This window comes from Corvus hawaiiensis, chromosome 6 (assembly GCF_020740725.1).
Source record: "Corvus hawaiiensis isolate bCorHaw1 chromosome 6, bCorHaw1.pri.cur, whole genome shotgun sequence".
Taxonomy (NCBI): Eukaryota; Metazoa; Chordata; class Aves; order Passeriformes; family Corvidae; genus Corvus; species Corvus hawaiiensis.
Genome location: NC_063218.1, coordinates 2510851 through 2529751, shown reverse-complemented (window position 1 = coordinate 2529751; position 18901 = coordinate 2510851). Strand labels below are relative to the sequence as shown.

The following is an 18901-nucleotide window of genomic DNA, read 5'->3' as shown; positions in this document are numbered from 1 at the left end:
AGAGGAAGAGATGTCGAGGAAGAGGAGAAAGAAGAAGACAGAAAATAAGGAGGAGCAGGAAGAGAAGAAAATAAATGAGGAGGAGGAAGATGAGGAGGAGGAAGAAGAGGGGAGGAAAGAGGAGGATGAGGAAGAGAAAGGAAGATGAGAAGGGGAAAGATGAGAAAGAGAAGGAGGAAGAGGAGATGAAGGAAGAGGAAGAAGAGGAAGAGTAGAAGGAAGAGAAACAGGAAGAGAAGGACGAGAAGGAGGAAAACAAAAGAAGAGGAGGATGAAGATGAGAACAAGGAATAAGATGAGGAAGACAAGGAAGAAAAAGATGAAGAAGATGAGAAGAAGGAAGAAGTTGAGGCAGATGAGGAGGATGAAGAACAGCAGGACAAGAAGAACAACAAATAAGAAAAGGAGAAAGGAAGATGAGGAAGAGAAAGAGGAAGACAAGGAGAGGAAAGAAGAGCAAGAAGACCTTAAGCTTTCACAAGGACGAGGGGCACTGGGAAAGCTGTGCTGAAGCACTGGGCAGAACTGGGATATCAGGGGTGGCCGCAGGGCTTGTGCCCATCCCACAGCAGTGCGGGGGCTGTGGGCACGGGGCTGGCACAAGCACCAGGTGCTTTCACAGGCAGAAACGCCCCGTGGGAGCCTGTCCCGGCGGGACTGGGGCCTGGAGCACCTACCCTCGTTCTCCTCCAGCCGGCGGACCTGGCGCAGCACGGGCTGCAGGTTCATGTAGAGCCGGTGGCTGCTGCTCAGCAGCTGCAGGAGGTGGCGCGAGCGCAGCGGGCAGCCCGTGTAGTAGATGAGCTTCCGGGCCGAGGGCAGCCCGTCCGGCAGGATCTCGAACTTCTTGCCCTGGGTGGGACAAGGGAGACATCAGCCCCGAAGAGGAGAATGCTCCCATTCTCACCCAATCCTGCTGCAGCTCCTCATTAACCCCATGGGTTGTCATCGCCTGCTGGTGGTCTGTGCCAAGGGCATCCCACACCCACAGCTGAGCCCAGGGGATGCCCTGCCTGGGGATCGTGGAATCACGGAGTGGTTTGGGGTGGAAGGGACCTTAAAGACCATCTAGCCCAATCCTCTTCCACCTTCCACTAGCCCAGGCTGCTCCAAGCCCTGTCCAACCTGGCCTGGAATACTTCCAGGGATGGGGCAGCCACAGCTTCTTTGTGCCAGGGCCTCCCCACCCTCACAGCCAGGAATTCCCAATTCCCAAGATCCCATCCATCCCTGCCCTCTGGCACTGGGAAGCCATTCCCTGTGTCCTGTCCCTCCATCCCTTGTCCCTCTCCAGCTCTCCTGGAGCCCCTTTAGGCCCTGGAAGAGGCTCTGAGCTCTCCCTGGAGCCTTCTCTCCTCCAGGTGAGCACCCCCAGCTCTCCCAGCCTGGCTCCATAGGAAATGGTGCTCCAGCCCTTGGAGCATCTCCATGGCCTTCTGTGGACTTGTTCCAACAGCTCCATGTCCTTCCTGTGCCGAGGACCCTGGAGCTGGAAGCAGTGCTCCAGGTGGGGAAGGTGGCACTCACCACAAAAACCAGTTTGCCCACATTTGTCCATGGGAAGTCGTAGAGCAGCTGCTTTTCCTCATCCAAGTTCTGCAAAAAAGAGGAGAGGGAGCCATGGCTGAGGGTTCTGGCAGGGGCAGGGAGCTGAGCTGAGCCATCACCTTCATTCCGTCACCTACCTGGAAAATCTGGATGCCTCGTGTTGTCAGCCCCAGCGTCAGCGAAGCCTCCACTTCCCTTTTGTCCTAAGGGGGGAGAAATGGTTTTAGATACACAATTTGCAGCATGAAGTGGATAAATCCACCCCACCTCAGCCCAGGGGTCCTCCTGCAGTCACCCCAGTCACCATTCTGTGATTAATGTGCCAAATGAAAAATGGAAAGCGACTTTGCATGCTGACAGGATAAGGGGGAATGGTTTTAAGCTAAAAGAGATTTAGATGGGATATTGGGAAGAAATTCCTGGCTGGGAGGGTGCTGAGGCCCTGGCACAGGTTGCCCAGAGAAGCTGTGGCTGCCCATGGATCCCTGGAAATGTCCAAGGCCAGGTTGGAGCAACCTGGGATAGTGGAAGGTGTCCCTGCCCATGGCAGAGGGTGGAACTGGATGGGCTTTAAGGTCCCTTCCAACCCAAACCATTCCGAGATTCAACTGAAACACCTCCGGCTCTCCCGGCAAACAAACGGCTTCGTTCCCAGGAGAAAAACCCAGGCTGTATTTCTCAGGGAGGACATTCCCAAAATCAAGATCCCAACAACCACAGGGCCAGGGCTCACCTTGTACAGCCTGTAGTAGTGCACGGCCACGTCGTCCAGCCTGACGGCCTCCTTGATGTACTTGAGATGGGCTTCCGAGGCCGTCAGGGCAAACTGGTCCTTGTGCATGTTGGGCACGTGCTTCAGGATGTAATCCTTGCCCCTCTTGGCAACCACCTGGCAGGAGGAGGAGAGAAGCTTGTCCAGCTGCCCCGGGCTCGCTCAGGGCTGCATCCCCAGCGCTCCTGGGAGTGGTGGTTTCAAGGGAAAAGGGGGAATTGGAGCTTTGTTCTAGAGATCTCCAAGCAAAAATTAAATAATTACAGCAGCCAGTGACTTCTTGCCAGTGGGATTTCCCAGTGGGAAGGGTGCTCCGTGTGCCCATTCCACGGAGCCTACACCACTGGTGGCACCTGTGCTGGGGCAGGGACAGTCACACATGGACTCCCTGCGTGGCTGGGGACACGGCCCCGGGGCCACCACTCCCCAGTGACGTGTGTGAAAAAAGGAGAAGCTGGAAGATTTTGGGACAAAACCAAGAAAGAGGTCGGGAAGGAGAAGAAAAGGCTTCAGAGAGAGCTTTGAGCACCTGAAGGGGCTCCAGGAGAGCTGGAGAGGGACTTGGGACAAGGGATTGGAATGACAGGATAAGGGAGAATGGCTTCCCACTGCCAGAGGGCAGGGATGGATGGGATATTGGGAAGGAATTCCTGGCTGGGAGGGTGGGCAGGCCCTGGCACAGGGTGCCCAGAGCAGCTGTGGCTGCCCCTGGATCCCTGGAAGCGTCCAAGGCCAGGTTGGACGGGGCTTGGAGCAACCTGGGACAGTGGAAGGTGTCCCTGCCCATGGCAGGGGATGGAACAGCGTGGGCTTTAAGGTCCTTCCAACCCAAACCATTCTGGGATTCTGGAATTCCGTGCCACCAGTTCCCAGAGGGCTGCACCTGATGGTGGTGGGGCAATGCCCGCAGGGAATCCCCCGGGAGCATCCCAACAGCACACAGGGAATTCCCACCAGCCCCACACCAACCCCAAGCCGCCGCTATTTCCATCCCCACAGCTGTCCCAGGTTATTTATAACCAGGATTAACCCAGGGACCGGGATTGGGCCGGAAGGCTCCGAGCAGCCCAGCGCCAAGCTCAGAGCAGGGAGCACATCAGGATCTCTTACCCAGGCAGGGAAATAGGCCTCGGGCTCGAAGTACTTCCCGTAGTGCTTGTTCCTCTTGAAGTCTCCCAGGTCGGCTTGGAGGGCGAAGGCAGTGAGCAGGAAATAGGCCTCCTCCCTCAGCACACACTGCGAGTGCAGCACCTGCTTCCTCAGGTGCCAGTAGTAGTAGTACCGAGCTGTCCTGTCACTGGGGAGGGACACAGGACACAAGGAGGCATGAGCAGCCAGGGGACACCCACTGGGAAGCCCTCAGGGAGGCGTCACCCAGGGGTTTTGCTCCCTCTTCCCCGTTGGTTAAAATTCCCACTCAGCGGCGTGAACGTGGAGCCGCTTCACCAGCCAGGTGGAATAACCCCCCAAGAAAAAAATCTGTGGAGGTGCCACTGTGTCCCCAAACCCATGGAAATCGTTTTAGCCCTCAAGCAGGACCTGCAGCTCCCACCCAGCCATAGCTAAGTCCAAATCAGGCTGTGCTAAACCCCGGAACACGACGTCCTCACTCCCCGAAAGGCTTTGTCATTGCTGGCTGGGGGTGGTGTCCCCACCTGCCCCTGTGAGAAGCCACTCAGCACCCACCCACGAACAGCCCCAGCTTTTGGGATGTGCTCAGCACCCCACAGCACCCCGAGGCTGCAGAGCCATGCCAGGAGGTGCCCGTGGGGGTGGGCACACCCTACCTGATGAGCCGCCCATTCTCCACGTAGTACTGCACTCGGAAGTGGATGATCATCGGCGGCCCAAACTGGTCGATCCCCTGGAAGGGAGGAGGATTTCAGGAATCCTGTGGGGATCCCAGCATCACATCCCAACCCCTCACCTCAACTCTCTGGGGTCATGTCTGTCACAGCCAGCCCTTGCCTGCCATGGCACCAATGGCATTTTTGTTCCTCCACTGTCCCCCATTTTCCCCCACAAAATGCCGGAAATGAAGGGGATTTGGAATTAAAGAAGCAGGTTGGTTGGGTTTGAGAAGCCCAGGAGTTCTGCAACCCCTCATTGCTGCTCTCCCTCTCTCAGTCCATCATCCACCAGCTCAGCGCCAGCATCGGAGCCTGGACACCCCTCGGCATTGAAATAATGAGAAGGTGCTTTGGGGAGAAAAAACCCCAATTTGATTTTAGAACTTGGAAGAAGGGACCTTAAAAACTCTGCTGAAGTATAAGGCAGGAAAAAAAAAAAAATGAGCTCCAGGGACTGAGCCTGGAGGATGCACCCCCAGCTGGGGCACGTGGTGGCACTTGCAGTGACAACCCCAGGGATGCCACCACCACCATCCCCAGGGATGTGGTTTTGCACATCCACCCCTCAGCCCCACACTGACTAAATGCCCCCCCACCCCTTGGCAGCGTTCCCGGGTCCTGGAAGTGACCTGCGACGGGGACAGAGGTGGCCTTACTGCCGTCAGCTCTCCATGCAAGACCTCACCGCTGACCTTGCTGGCCTCCTTCTTCCACTCCTTGGGGCAGTACTTGTAGAGTTTCTGGGCCAGGTCCATGTACACGTGCTCATTGTCTGGGAGGGACAGAGGTGGCATCAGCATCCTCACGTGTCCCCTGCCTCCCGCCAGGACCCATTGGTCACCCAGCTGTGACCTCCTCGTCACCCAACGAGGCCACCAAAAGGGGTAAGCTGAACACTTAAGCCACTGACTTACTCTGGATGACACTGAGCCCGAAGAGGTGACAGTCCTTCAGCCTCAGGAGGTCACACACCTGCACCAGTAACTCTTGGCACAAAATCTTCACCTGCAAAAAATCCCTTCTGTGAGCCCTGGAAGCATCTGTGTCCACCTAATCTCATTCCACCCTCTGGACACCTTTCACTATCCCAGGTTGCTCCAAGCCCAACCAACCTGGCCTGGAACATTTCCAGGGATGGGGCAGCCACAGTTTCCCTGAGAAACCTGTGCCAGGGCCTCCTCATCCTCACAGGCAAGGATTTATTCCTATTATCTCATCTAAATCTTTCCTCTTTTAGTTTAAAACCATTCCCCTTATCCTATCATTATCTGCCTCTTTCCAAATCTCTCTCCATCTTTTTGATAAGCTCCCTTTAAGTTCTGAAAGGAATTTAAACATTTTCCTGCATCAACAGCAACATTGGGTAGGGGTGAATTAACAAAAAATACAACAAAAAGTGGGGGAATTTCACATTCAATGCTCCATCCCAATCAGAGCCAAAGCCCCTCCTGTTTATTCCCTGGGCTGGACGAGGCTGAAGTGCCATCCAGAAGGGATTTGTGGTGTGAGGCTGAAGGATGGGGCTCATGCCACGCCGTGGGGTGCCAAGCAGCAGCTCACCCTCCCCAAACCCCGCTGCTGCCAGCAGCACGTCGAGCAAGGAGAGGAAGGAGAGCGTAAAACACCGCTGCAGCCTTCGGGGGAATACCTCATGAGCATTTCCCCGGCAGGGCGAGGCCAGGCCGCCTCCAAATGACACCCAGGAGCAAACCCAGGGTGTGCAAACACAGCCCCGGGGGAGGGGGGTGATGGAAATGTCAGCGCTCGGGGGCTGCCCAGCGCCGCCTTACGTTGATGATGATGTTGAGGGAGTCGTCGTTGGGGAGGAAGATGCACACGCTGCGCCGGTCCTGCATGACTCTGTTGTTGTGGAAGGGCAGCTTGTTCATCGTGCTCCGGGCAGGGGGCTCGGGGTGGCTGGTGGGGAGCACCTCACCGGCGGGCCGGGGCGGCCTCGGGCCCCGCGGGCGCCATCCCTGTGGGAAAAAGGGGGATGAGCCCTGGGCACGACACCCTCAGCTCCCCATCCCCGTCCCCCATCCTTCCCAGCCACCAGCATGCTCCCACAAGGTACGGGCTCATGGTCAGGGTGTCCCCCAAAACCCCTGAGCACACCCCACCACAGCCACCCCCATGGTTTTTGGCCCCAGAAACCTGAGCCAGCAGTTTGATTCTCCTGGCTTGAGTTCAGAAAAACCTCAGGAAAGGCTTTTCTGGCATCATTAAAATAAATAAAAGTTTATCCGCTGGGAACAAGCCAGTTGGGCCAGCAAGGAGCAGTGCTGGAAGCGGGAGGTTTCCCTGCCAGCCATGGAAAGGTAAGGAAAACCCACAGGGGGACCCCCACATTCCTTCCAACATCCTTCCCCCCAGTTCCGACTCTTTGCTGGGGTGAAAAAAACCAATCCAAGCACTAACAGGGATTTGCAGATGGGAATTGCCATGCAGAGCCGATGAATCCATCCTAGCACTGACCCCAGGAAATTCTCAATTCCGAGGGTGAATATTCCCAAAGCACTTTTTACCCCACCATCCACAAGGACACAAATTCCCACGTGACACCACGAGGATGGACTTTAAACTCTGACCTAGTTCAGTCTTTTCCTACCCCAGATTTACGCTGGCACCCAGGCAGAGTGTCTCCCTTGTCACCAAATATTTGCTTTGGTCTACATGGAAGCGCCTTTGGCTTCCGAAAGCCTGGAATTTGCGTATTTGTGCAGCAGCACGGAGGAAAAAGTGCCCCGAGGTGACTTTTTGTTGGTGGTTCCTGGGGTTTTGCAGAAGTTGGGAAATCCGGAGGCGATGCTTTCCCATCGCCAAGGAACTCTGGGACCGCACCAGGGAGGTTGTGTCCGTGTATTGTGCGTTGTGTGCGTGCATCGTGGATTCCATGCGTGGCATCCATGGATTTCGAACATGTGTCATGTCCACGCAGGGCATCCATGCATTGCATCCATGTATCACAGCATCCATGCATTGCATCCACGCCTTGGGATGGTGCATTGCATCCACGCATTGCATCCGCGTATCACGGCATCCATGCATTGCGTCCACGCCTTGGGATGGTGCATTGCATCCACGCATTGCATCCGCGTGTCACGGCATCCATGCATTGCATCCATGCATCATGGCATCCATGCATTACATCCATGCATTGCATCCGCATATCATGGCATCCATGCATTGCATCCACGCCTTGGGATGGTGCATTGCATCCACGCATTGCATCCGCGTGTCACGGCATCCATGCATTGCATCCATGTATCACGGCATCCATGCATTACATCCATGCATTGCATCCGCATATCATGGCATCCATGCATTGCATCCACGCCTTGGGATGGTGCATTGCATCCATGCATTGCATCCGTGTGTCACGGCATCCATGCATTGCATCCATGTATCACGGCATCCATGCATTACATCCACGCATTGCATCCGCGTGTCACGGCATCCATGCATTGCATCCATGTATCACGGCATCCATGCACTACATCCATGCATTGCATCCGCATATCATGGCATCCATGCATTGTGTCCATGCCTTGGAAAGGTGCATTGCATCCAGGCATTGCATCCATGTATCACGGCATCCATGCATTGCATCCACGCCTTGGGATGGTGCATTGCATCCCCGCATTGCATCCCTGCATCCTGGCCATGCACTGCACCTACACATTGCATCCATGCATTGCATTCATGCCTTGGGATGGTGCATTGCATCCACGCATTGCATCCGCGTATCACAGCATCCATGCATTCCATCCATGCCTTGGGATGGTGTGTTGCATCCATGCATTGCATCCCTGCATCCTGGCCATGCACTGCACCTACACATTGCATCCATGCATTGCATCCATGCATTCTGGTGGTACATTGTTGCATCCACATGAATCATGGCCCTCCGCTGCATCCATCCATTGTGGCATCCATGCATTGAGCTGGAACATCTTGGTAGCCATGCATTGCACCCATGCGCTGGGGCCATGTATTGCATCCATGCACTGCATCCATGCATTGTGGTGGTAGATCACGGGTTCTCTGTGTTGCATCCGTGGGCATCATGGCCTTGCACTGCATCCATGCCCGGAGTTGGAACATCATGGCACCTGTGCACTGCACCCATGCATCTTGGCAGTCATGCATTGCCCCTACACATTGCATCCGTGCACTGTGGCATCCATGCGTTGAGTTGGAACCTCATGGCACACATGCATTGCAGTGGTGCATCATTGCATCTGTGCACTGTGGTATCCATGCATTGTGTTGGAGCACCATGGCATCCCTGCATTGCATCCATGCCTTGGGATGGTGCGTTGTGGCCATGCATTGCATCCATGCATTGTGGCATCCACGCATGGAGCTGGAACATCATGGCAGCCATGCATTGCATCTGCGCAGCACAGACGTGCATCCTGGATGCCCGTGCCTTGCACCTACACATTGCATCCACGCACTGTGGCATCCATGCATCGTGCTGGAGCACCGTGGCATCCCTGCAGTGCATCCCTGCACCGTGGCTGTGCCTGGCACCTCTCCATGGTATCCATGCTCTGAGGCTGTGCCCGGCCGTGGCTGATCCCGACAGGAGCCGGCAGCGCCGTGGTCGGGTTGGGTTTGGGGTTCATTAAGAACCCCGGCATGCACGCAACGGGGCTGAAGGGATTTGGCACGTCCTGGCCCGGCCGGGCACCGGCAGCTCCCGGGCACCGGCGTGATGGGACTTGCGCGGGCTGAGCTGGGGAGGGGCCGGGTTCCCGGCGAAGCAGCCGTGTCCCAGGGCACCTCCAGCACCCTCCGTGTCCTGCTCCCACCCTGAGGGCTCCTTGAGTCCCCATGGTGCACAAGAGCTTTTTCCATAGGCTACAGCCAGCTTGGAATTCCAGCCACGGGCAGCACCCACTGCTGAGTTACCAGTGAATCCATCACTGGGATTCTCTCCTGGATATCAGCCCCCACACGGGCAGGGACACCTTCCACTAGCCCAGGTTGCTCCAAACTCTGTCCAATGTGGAAAACTTCCAAGGATGGGGCAGCCACAGCTTCTCTGGGCACCCTGTGCCAGGGCCTCCCCACCCTCCCAGTCAGGAATTCCTTCCCAATATCCCATCTAACCCTGCCCTCTGCCAGTTTAAAACCATTCCCCCTTGTCCTGCCATTCTCTGGCATTCCAGGGCTGTTTGCCCCCACACCAGTCACTGCATTTCCTCCTCCTCCTGCAGCCTGGATTGGTCCCAGAGCACCAGGGATTAAACTGCACGAGCTGGCGTCAGCAGAGCACGGACATCGGAGGGAAAAAACAAAACCAACCCCAAACCGTACATTTTGGTATTTGTATAGAAAACATCCCAGTTCCTGCTGCTGAATGGGAACATTCCATCAGCCCACCACATAGGGACAGTCCCTACGGAGAATCCCTCAGTTCCAGGCGCTTCCCAGGGGCTCTGCCAGCCCTGGGAGCTGCGGGGATTCAGCGAGGGGACACACAAAGCCCTTTCCAGGGTGCTGTGCCTCCAGCAACCTCAGCCAGACGCCGGCAAATTCTTTCCAAGCATCTGCTGCTCATTCCGACAATGTCGGCTTTGATTCCCTGGGACCCCGCGCCGAGTCGCTCCCGCTCCGGAGGAAGCGTTGACAGGAGGCACAAACATGGAAGCATCGAACGGTTTGGCTTGGAAGGGACCTTTAAAGATCCAGCCCAGCCTTCCCGCCTCCGAGCTGGAAAGATCCTGGATTGCAGGGAAAGCCCCCCTGGATTGCCCCACAGCAGAGGGGGCAACAGAGGTCACCCCACACTCCAAGCAGGAACTTCCACCCCAAGCAGTTTTCCAAAGGGTTTTCCATCCAGAGAGCAAAGTCAGCTGGAAAAAACACTGGGAATGAGGACTTGGGCATGGATCAGCAGAGTGAGGAGATCCAGGTCTTCCAGCCATGTTTTCCCTGCTGTAGGGAAAAGAGCACTAAAACTCCATAGGAAGGCACTGCAAACTGCTCGTAACTCCAGAGCTGTGCCAAGAAAATTCCTCGATCCACCGTGTTTTCCAGGCCCAGGCTGCTGGAATATTGTCTCCCTGCCTGATGCCATGGGATAAATCCCGTCGCAAAGCTCTGCTGCAAAGAAAACATCCCGTGAAAAACCTGGGAAAAGCAGCCGGGGCTGGCGCTGCTGACTCGGCGAGGGATTTGTTCATCCCGGGGTCCTGCAAACACATCCAAGGGCAGGCAAAGCCTGGGATCGGGTCAGATGGAGGTGCTGGAGCAGGCTCTCGTCAGAAATGGGAATTTGGGTGCAATTCCAGCGTGGGGATTGAACATGGCTTGAACTTGCTGGCTGAGGTGGGGTTTTCTCCCAGATTCTGTGGATGTGAAGCGAGGCTGGGTGGATGTGCAGTGTTTTTCCCTCTCCATGGATTTAAATGGATTTTAAAGAAGCGGATGAGTTGCTGTCCTTGTGGGTTTGGGTCAGGTTTGTCCCTCTGTGGTACCCACCAGACATCCCAGTGCCCCACATTCAACCCAGCCACGACCCAGAGCTTCCAGGCAGATCCTGCCCATTTCTCCATCACCCAAATCCATCCCTCCTTGCCAAAATATCCGCTTTTTAAAAAACTCAGCCCTATCAGACATCTCCATCCCTGGAGGGATTCAACAGCCGTGCAGCCATGGCACTTGGGGACACGGGGCAGTGGTGGCCTTGGCAGTGCTGGGGGAATGGTTGGTTACAATCCTTTTCCAACCTAAAGAACTCCACGATTCTCTGATTCTAACCCACTGCCAGGCTTTTTTTCCAGCCCTCCTGCAGCACCCCAGGGGCAAGGGAAGGGATCCAGCCCAGGACCCACACGTAGGCAGGGGCCATCCCGAAGCCAGAGGCTGCCCAGAGCGCGGGGCGAGATGGGAAAATGAATTCATGGGGCAGGAATTTCTTGTTTTGAAGAGTCTGGAGTGGGTCTCACCCCACATCACAGGCGCAGGTATGCACAGAGCTGTTATTACAAGTTTTAGGGCCGTCCCTTAATGCAGCTTCTCCGAACCCAAAAGCCAGATTAATTCCTGCTTGCGGTTGCCCCGTAATTAAAATCGTCTCCAATTCTTCATGAACTCAACAGTTTCCTCCTAATGAAGAGAGGCAGATGAAAGAGACCTTCACTGGGAAAAAGGACTTGGTTATAAATATTCCATGACTTCATCCGCCACAAAAGCTATTTGGATGCTGGAAACTCAGCCTGGGCAGCCGGGGGCCAGCCCCCACCAGCCCCAGCAGATGCCCCCGAGTGCTGGGGGTACCCAAGAAGCCTCTCCAAGGAAAGTTCCTCCAGGAGCTCGCCCATCTCCACCTCTCCAACATCCCTCCTCTTCCTCATCCTCCTCTCCTTTGGCTACTGCAGTGGGACAACAGCGATGGGCAGGGATGGCTGAGCCACGTGGATCATCCTAAAAACGGGATGATGTCCCCTCCTGCTTGGGATGAGCCCCATGGGACACCACATTCCATGGGGAAACACAGGCTGAGCCATGGCAGCTCAGGAAACTGCTCCCCTGCCTCTCCTCATGCATGGAGCAGAATCCAGGCTGGAAGCGCTGATTTTCCATCCAACCCACAGCAGAGCCATCCCAGGCCTCTCCATTCCCTGACTTTGGAGCACTAAAATATAAACAAAGTGTCCCAGCCTCCGCCAGGGGTGGATGCAGAGATGGATTTCTCCTGGCAAGGGCTCCAGCGAGGGAGGGACAACGCCTGCTCTCCCTCTTCCCTCCTCTGCTGCCGAACCAGCCCCTTCCATCAGATTTCCTTCCGGGAAACTTTGCCTGAGCCTTTGGGATTAGAACAATGTCAAGACTGGGTTGGAGGGGGTCGTGCTCAGGGCAGCCAAGCTCTCCCATCCAGCTCCAGAGCCCATCCCACGGCGTTCCCAGGCATTTTAGGAACCATCCTCCAGCACCAACAAGCCCAAATCTCCCAGAGCTCTGATCCCACTCCCAGGATGACAGGCATCACTCCCAAGGATGCACATGGATGTGGAGCATTGCCTTGGCTCCCCTCTCCGTGGGCAGGCTGCAGCCCACACCAGCAGCAGCTGCCATAAATCCCTTGGGATTTGGCTGTGGGATCCCTGGACCACAAAGCTGCCCTAAGGGGCAGAAGCACCATCCCAAATCCCTGCACCACAGAAAGCACAGCCCTGAGTCTCCAAACCGTGGAGCTCCCTATTTGTAAGTTAAAGTCATATTTTAAATTTAATTAACAATATAATATTATATAATTAATAATGGCATGTAAATATGAATATTAATAATATATAACAATGAATATTTACGTTATTTTCTATAATAACACACCCCCAAGATGCTCTGACCCTGGGCAAACCCTTCCTTCCCAGAATGGGGCACTTTTGGGGAGCCCCATTCCCAATATCCCGCCCACAGGCACACTCCATATGGGATTGGTGCCCAAACCCATTCCCACTCTGGGGAATGTGCAGTGCTTGGTGCACACAGAGGGGAAAAAATCGGATGCAAAGTGCTCTGCAGACACACCAGAACCCAAAAACCAGCTCCATTTTATGCCCAAATACTCAAATCCATGCCTGGACTATGTGGAGCTCCCGCTGCCCTCTGTGGCGTCCTCGCCTCCAGCTCCAAATCCAGCAAAACGAAGCCAAACCAAGTTCCTGATTTTTTTATTCCTGGGGCGGGCAGAGGGAGATTTGTCTTCCCTCAGCAGCGCCGCTCTCCAGTTTTCCAGCTGGGAAAGCTCCTCGGCCACGCCACAGCCTCCACCAACTTCCATGCCCAGGGCACAATCAGGGAAAGCTTTTTGGGAAAAATATCCTAAGCCCACTTTTCAGTCAAGGGGGGAAAAAAAGCAGCATAAAACTCAATTAAGGAGCAGGCAGATATTTTAACCAGAGCCATGGTTTGTATACTCCATCTGGAGTCCAAAGGCTGCCGGGTTTTTTTTTTAGCAGGAGGGAACTGACATCATCTTAATTTCAAATTCCCATTTATTTTTACATCTGGTCTGAATTAATCTTTCTCAGCATCCTGACTTTCATGTAATGGAATAATTGCTTACAGACTCGGGGTTTAAAGAGCCTGAATAAACCCAGTTTAAAAAAAGAAACCCCTTTAAAAACCGATAGTAAAAATCCAGTACCTAGAACCAAACTCCAATATGCCTTCGGGATTGGGAATTTTAAACGGAACAACATCTCTTTCAGGCAAGAGAGCTCGAATTAATCCCAGCTCTATCCAAGATTCGGAGAGGGAGAGCGAGCCCTGTGGAAAAACACCAACACAAACCAGCCCGGAATTAGGCAGAGCAGCAAAGCTCCATCAGTGCCACGCGGAAGCATCTCTGGAAAAGCAGAGTTTGGCTTAGAGGGAAAAACATCCTGATGGCCAGAAAGGCATTGGCCATGAGCAGGAAGAGGAGGATTCAGGAATGGGAGACAGCAGCGAAGGTGGCGGGGGACCAGGGGCATGGCAGGGTCGGGATGTGCCTCACTCCCACGGGCGAGCCAAAGGACACGGGAACACCAAGGACGGTCTTGGGAAAGCTCAGTCCCAATTTCCCTGCTGCCACGAGGGCACCGTGGCAGATAAAGCCCGGCTTAGGAGCTGCACAGATTTATCCTCGCCGCTTCCAGAACGTGTCAGGGATAGGCATTCCCGGCGGGAAATGCGGACAAGGCCATCAGTGACACTACCAGGGACCAGCTGGCACCCCAAGCACCTCCACGGGGTGGGGGGCACCCGTGGGTGAGGGGAGCCCATGGACAACGGGGTCCCACAGTGGCTGTGACCCAGGAACAGGAGGATCCACAGATGAGAGGAGCACAGGGAACCAAGAGACGATGGGAACTGTGGCTGAGGGGACCCATGGGTCACCACAGCCCACAGAAAGGAGCTGGCACAGGCACAGAGGACCCGCAGGTGAGGGGATGTGTGAGCCAGGGGTGAGGGGATCCATGGGGAAGAGGACTTTTGGGTGAATGTGGCCCAGTGACAAGGGGGCCTGTGGGGGTGGGTGAGACCCAGGGGTGAGGGGACCCATGGGCAAGTGTGACCCAGGGACAAAGGGACCCCTGGGCACCTGGGAACCTGGGGGCAAGGGGACCTGGGGGTGAGTGTGACCCAAGAGCAAGGGGTGTCACGAGTGAAGTGACCCGTGGGTGAGTGTGACCCAGGGACAAGGGGACCCGTGGGCGACTGTAAACCGCGAATGAGGGGACCCAAGGGTGATGGTGACCCCCAGGTGAAAGGACCTGTGGGTGAGTGTGACCTGAAAGCAACGGGTCCCATGGGTGGGGGGACCTGTGGGTGAGTGTCACCCAGGGAAAAGGGTCCCACGGGTGAGTGAGACCTGTGGGTGAGGGGGCGAGGCGGCCCACGGGTGAGCGAGAACAGTGGCCAAGTGTTACCCAGGGTAAGGGGACCCGTGGGCGAGTGTGACCCAGGGGCGAGGGGTCCCGTGGGTGAGCGCGCCCCTGGAGCGCGCCCCGCGCCGGAGCGGGTCCGGGGTGGCCGTGGCAGTGTCGCGGCCGTGTCGTGGCCGTGTCGCGGCCGTCGGGGGCCGTGGGGGGGGTTCCGGCAGAGCCGCAGCTCCCGCGGGCGGGCGGAGGAAATGACTCGCATTCCTGCAGCCGGGGCCGCTCGCACCGCTCCGGCTCCAACTCGCCCCCGAGCGCAACAAGCGGCCGCGCCGGGCCCACCCGCGGCACAGCCCCGCGGGGCCGAGCCGAGCCGGACCGGGCTGAGCCAAAGCGAGCCGAACCGAGCGGAGCGGAGCGGAACCGGGCTGAGCCGAGCCGGGCTGAGCCGAGCCGAGCGCGGTGCGGGGCGCCGGGCACGCACCTACCTGCGGCTGCGGGAGCGCGCTGCGTGCCAGCCGAGCCGAGCCGAGCCGTGCCGAGCCGAACCCCGCCGCGCCGAGCCGAGCCGAGCCGTGCCGAGCCCAGCCCAGCCCAGCCCATCCCGCCGCCCCCGCCCCTTCCCGGGCCGCCCCGCACCGCCCCGAGCGGCACCGGCACCGCCTCCCGCCCCGGCGCCGTGCCCGGGACAGCGGGGAGAGGGTCGGCAACGGGGCGGCCCCCGGGCGGCAGAGCCGAGTGTTGGCCCCGGAGGAGGCGTGGGGAGCCGGGCAGCCGCCGCCACGGTGCCCACGAAAGGCTCTGGAAAGAGCCCGAGCATCCCCCAGGAGGACACACGGGCACGGTCCCTGCGGGGCTTGAGGCACCCGAACGCGCTCAGGAGCGGAGCTGAGCATCCTCCTGCGGGGAGCGCGGGGGAGCGAGGCCGGAGGAGGCCACGGAGATGCTCCGAGGGCTGGGGAACCTCATCTCTGGAGAGCTGGGGGTGTTCGGCTTGGATTGACCTTAGAGCCCCTTCCAGCGGGGCTCCGAGAGAGCTGGAGAGGGAGTTTGGATAAGGGGGAATGGCTTCCCACTGCCAGAGGGCAGGGTTAGATTGGATATGAGGGAGAAATTGTTGGCTGCGAGGGTGGGGAGGCCCTGGCACAGGGTGCCCAGAGAAGCTGTGGCTGCCCCTGGATCCCTGGAAGTGTCCAAGGCCAGGCTGGACAGGACTTGGAGCAGCCTGAGCAAGTGGAAGGTGTCCCTGCCCATGGCAGGGGGTGGAACGAGATGTTTTTTTAAGGTCTCTTCTAATCCATACAACCCCGGGATTCTGTGATCTCCCAGGGAAGGGACTCACGTGTCCTCTGTGGGCATCCAAACGCCCTTGGATAGAAGACCCCCACACCCACCCCAGTATCCCCAGCCCTGGCTGTGCCATTGGCACATTAAACCATTTCTTAGGATTCAGGTTGAGGCAGGAGCAGAATTAAACCCCATTCCCATTAAATCCCCCACTGATGCCCTGGCAGCTGGATAAAGGCGAGTGGGGCTCACTCCTGGGAGGCCTGGCCACCCCTCGGAGCCGATGCACACACGGATCCATCTCCATAGGTGACCCAGGCCCGGAATAGCAACAGCAGCAGCACCATAAATTAGCAGCAAAGCATCTCCGAGCCGCTCCTCCTTCAGAAGTGCCATCTGGCGAGATTGTTTTTGGAGGAGTTATTTATTCCTCACTTTTAAGCGTCTACAGGCGTTTCTCGCGCTGACCTGCGAGGCCGCCTCGGCCCCCGCAGTCTCTATGAGGCTCTGGGAGAGAGGAGCCGCTTGTTCCCAGCCCTAAATAAAGAGCAGCTCTGCTGTGAACACCCTGACGCTCCTCGCTGAAATCTGTTTGCAGCTCAACAGATCGTGCTGGGTAATTACATTATGGGAGTGCACGGTACCAGCGCTGGGAATCCAACGCGCCGCTCTCCTCATGGAAAAAAACAACCTGGCTTTCTGCAGAGCTGGGGCTGGAAAACCCTTGGTTTGGGGCTCGTTCTCATGCTCCTGGTGGAACTGGGAGAGGGTTTCTACCCCACACCTCCTGCTCGAGTCCTTACAAAGCCAGTGGTGCACTGCCGAGGGCACAGGGATCATCCTCTCCAAGCAGGGCCTGTCATTCCAGCCAGAAATGTCTTTTTTCCCAAAAAACTCCCTCTGGAAGCACCCGTCCTGCAGGTAACACAGGGGGATAACCAGGCAAAGCCGCCCTTTGTCTCATTTATCCAAACCCATAAAACATTTTAGGGCTGCGGCGAGGTGCAAGCAGGACACGGCCCCACGGCTGCGGTGCTGAGGAGGACGAGTCAGTCCTGCTGAGCCCATCCCCAGCCCCATTCCAAGGCCTGCGGAATACAGGAATACAGGAACCCAGCGCCTGCCTTGCCGCAGAGGCTAAATAAAGCAGCAGGAAGAGCTCTCGGATGCCAGCGAAGCGATGGATAAACACCGACGTGGATGGCGCGGGTGCGAGCGCTGCTCCAGAGCCGGGGGAAATGTCTCGGCTCATTCCACAGGGAGATGCTCCCAAGGCTGGAGGAGACGCCCTGGGAAAAGCCATCCCAGGCTGCGATGTGGGGAGAGCTTGGAAAGATGGACCTCAGCCAGTGTCCGCTCTGCCTCTCCTCTCGGGGAGAGGAAAAGCCCAAAGATTGCGGTGACATTTCTCTCACAGTTCTGGATTTAATCTCCCTCAGAGTCCCAAGGAGCGGAAACGCAGATGGAGAATGGAAAAAAGAATGGAATTCTTTTGGGGTTGTTTTTTTTTTTTCTTTCTGCCTAGCTAATGGCATCGCTAGGCCTGTCTCCAAATTAATAATACTAATGAAAAAAAAAGGTGTTGTGGTTATGACTGAAAATACCATTCCCATAAAATACAGGGATTTTTCTCATACTGGATGTATTTATATGGAGAGGACAGGAAATAGCAGCGGCTCACTGTGATCCTGCATTATCACCAGCCGAGCGTCTCCCATCCCAGAATTTCAATGCCAGCATTGTCACTGGCAGGGATGGACACAGAGACGTGGGAGCTCTCTTATCTCACAGTTTCCCTCGGATTTTGTTTATGGCATAAAAATTATTCCAAAAGCAACAGAATAACAACTAAACCCATCCCAATCTCTGCATCCCATTCCCTTCCCAAAGGCTGATGGATCAGTGGTGCCGACCCAAGCTTGCTGCTGTCAGTGCTCAGCATCCATTGCTAGGGATTTTTGGGATGCCCTGCTAGGAAAATTTATCCTGGAGCAGCAGCACGGGGACCTCAGCACTGACCACGAGCCTTGTGGGGTGCATTTGGGGACAGGGTTGTCACCGCTGCTCGATGACACCTGGCACAGCATCAGACTCGATGATCCTGATGGGCCCCTTCCAACTCAACATATTTCAGGGCTCCAGCTCTGGCTGCAGCTGGGATTTAGAAATTCCTGCCTGGACAAGAGAGGAAAACAAATCCCAGCTACTGTGAGCAGGCTGTGCTGGGGCTGGGAAGGTTCTCAGCCCATAAGGGGAAGAAATTAAATAAAGAAACCCCGGCGCGGAGCCACAACAGCCGGAGCGTTGCTATAAACTCTGCAGAGGAGCTGGACCTCGCTCCCATTCCTGCATTTCACGGGGATTTCCAAGGAAGCTCTTCCTCCCTCCCTATCCAGGCTGGGCTGGGCGAGTCCCTGTCCCCCCAGCACAGGTTGGTGGGACCCTCTCCGGCATTTTTCTGGGGTGTTTGGGAGAATTCCGTCTGATTTTTGGCCATAAATACCTAATTCACAGAGATCTAATCAAGCCTCTGCTTTAATTGGGTTTATAATTAAAAGCCTGAGCACACATTGGGATCCCTCCTCAGGGGTTTTGCCCCAGTGCTGCCCCACTTTTCTTTCCCACATGAGGGCAGCTCCAACTCCATCCATGCCAGCTGAATTTTGGGAAAGCCGGTGCCCAGCATGCAGGAGCCAGTCCTGGATGGTGCCAGGAAAGGGGGTGCATCCCTGGGAGTGGCCTGGAGACACCCCAGCTCAGGAGCCAGGTGGAGAGCCGGATGGCTCCTTGAGCATTCGGGAATGCTGGCAATGCCAAACCACCCCTGGCTCCCTGGGAATTCAGGGGATGCTCCCAGAGGGGTTTTTCCATCAGATTTTACCTGGGGGAGGATGTTACAATATTTAACCGGCCCCTCAAATCTCCCTCTGTATTTACTGTGCCCAGCCTTTGCCTGGGAAGTCGGCAAGGACGAAAATAAAAATGAGCTGCATTGAGATTTAAGTCCAACGAGGCCAGGAAGGGAGAAAATCCAGCCTGAATCCCCAAGTGTTGGAACCATCAAGAAA

The 18901-nt window shown here is 56.3% G+C and overlaps 1 protein-coding gene across 5 annotated transcripts in view; it reads right to left on the bottom strand.

The window, feature by feature from the left end:
- Positions 1-18901, bottom strand: part of FRMD6 (FERM domain containing 6) — a 38680-nt gene that overhangs the window by 4896 nt on the left and 14883 nt on the right. For 2 of the 5 annotated variants that reach the window (XM_048307495.1, XM_048307499.1), the window contains 9 exons: positions 5961-6146; positions 5085-5175; positions 4800-4942; positions 4108-4184; positions 3431-3617; positions 2282-2437; positions 1686-1751; positions 1528-1596; positions 678-852 (listed from right to left, as the gene is read on the bottom strand). In XM_048307495.1, coding sequence (XP_048163452.1) covers positions 678-852; positions 1528-1596; positions 1686-1751; positions 2282-2437; positions 3431-3617; positions 4108-4184; positions 4800-4942; positions 5085-5175; positions 5961-6059 — 1063 coding nt within the window. In that variant the 5' untranslated portion in view covers positions 6060-6146. Of the gene's footprint in view, positions 1-677; positions 853-1527; positions 1597-1685; positions 1752-2281; positions 2438-3430; positions 3618-4107; positions 4185-4799; positions 4943-5084; positions 5176-5960; positions 6147-13330; positions 13453-15034; positions 15122-18901 lie in introns of those variants that run through there. The other 3 variants (XM_048307497.1, XM_048307494.1, XM_048307498.1) reach the window with 3 other exon arrangements.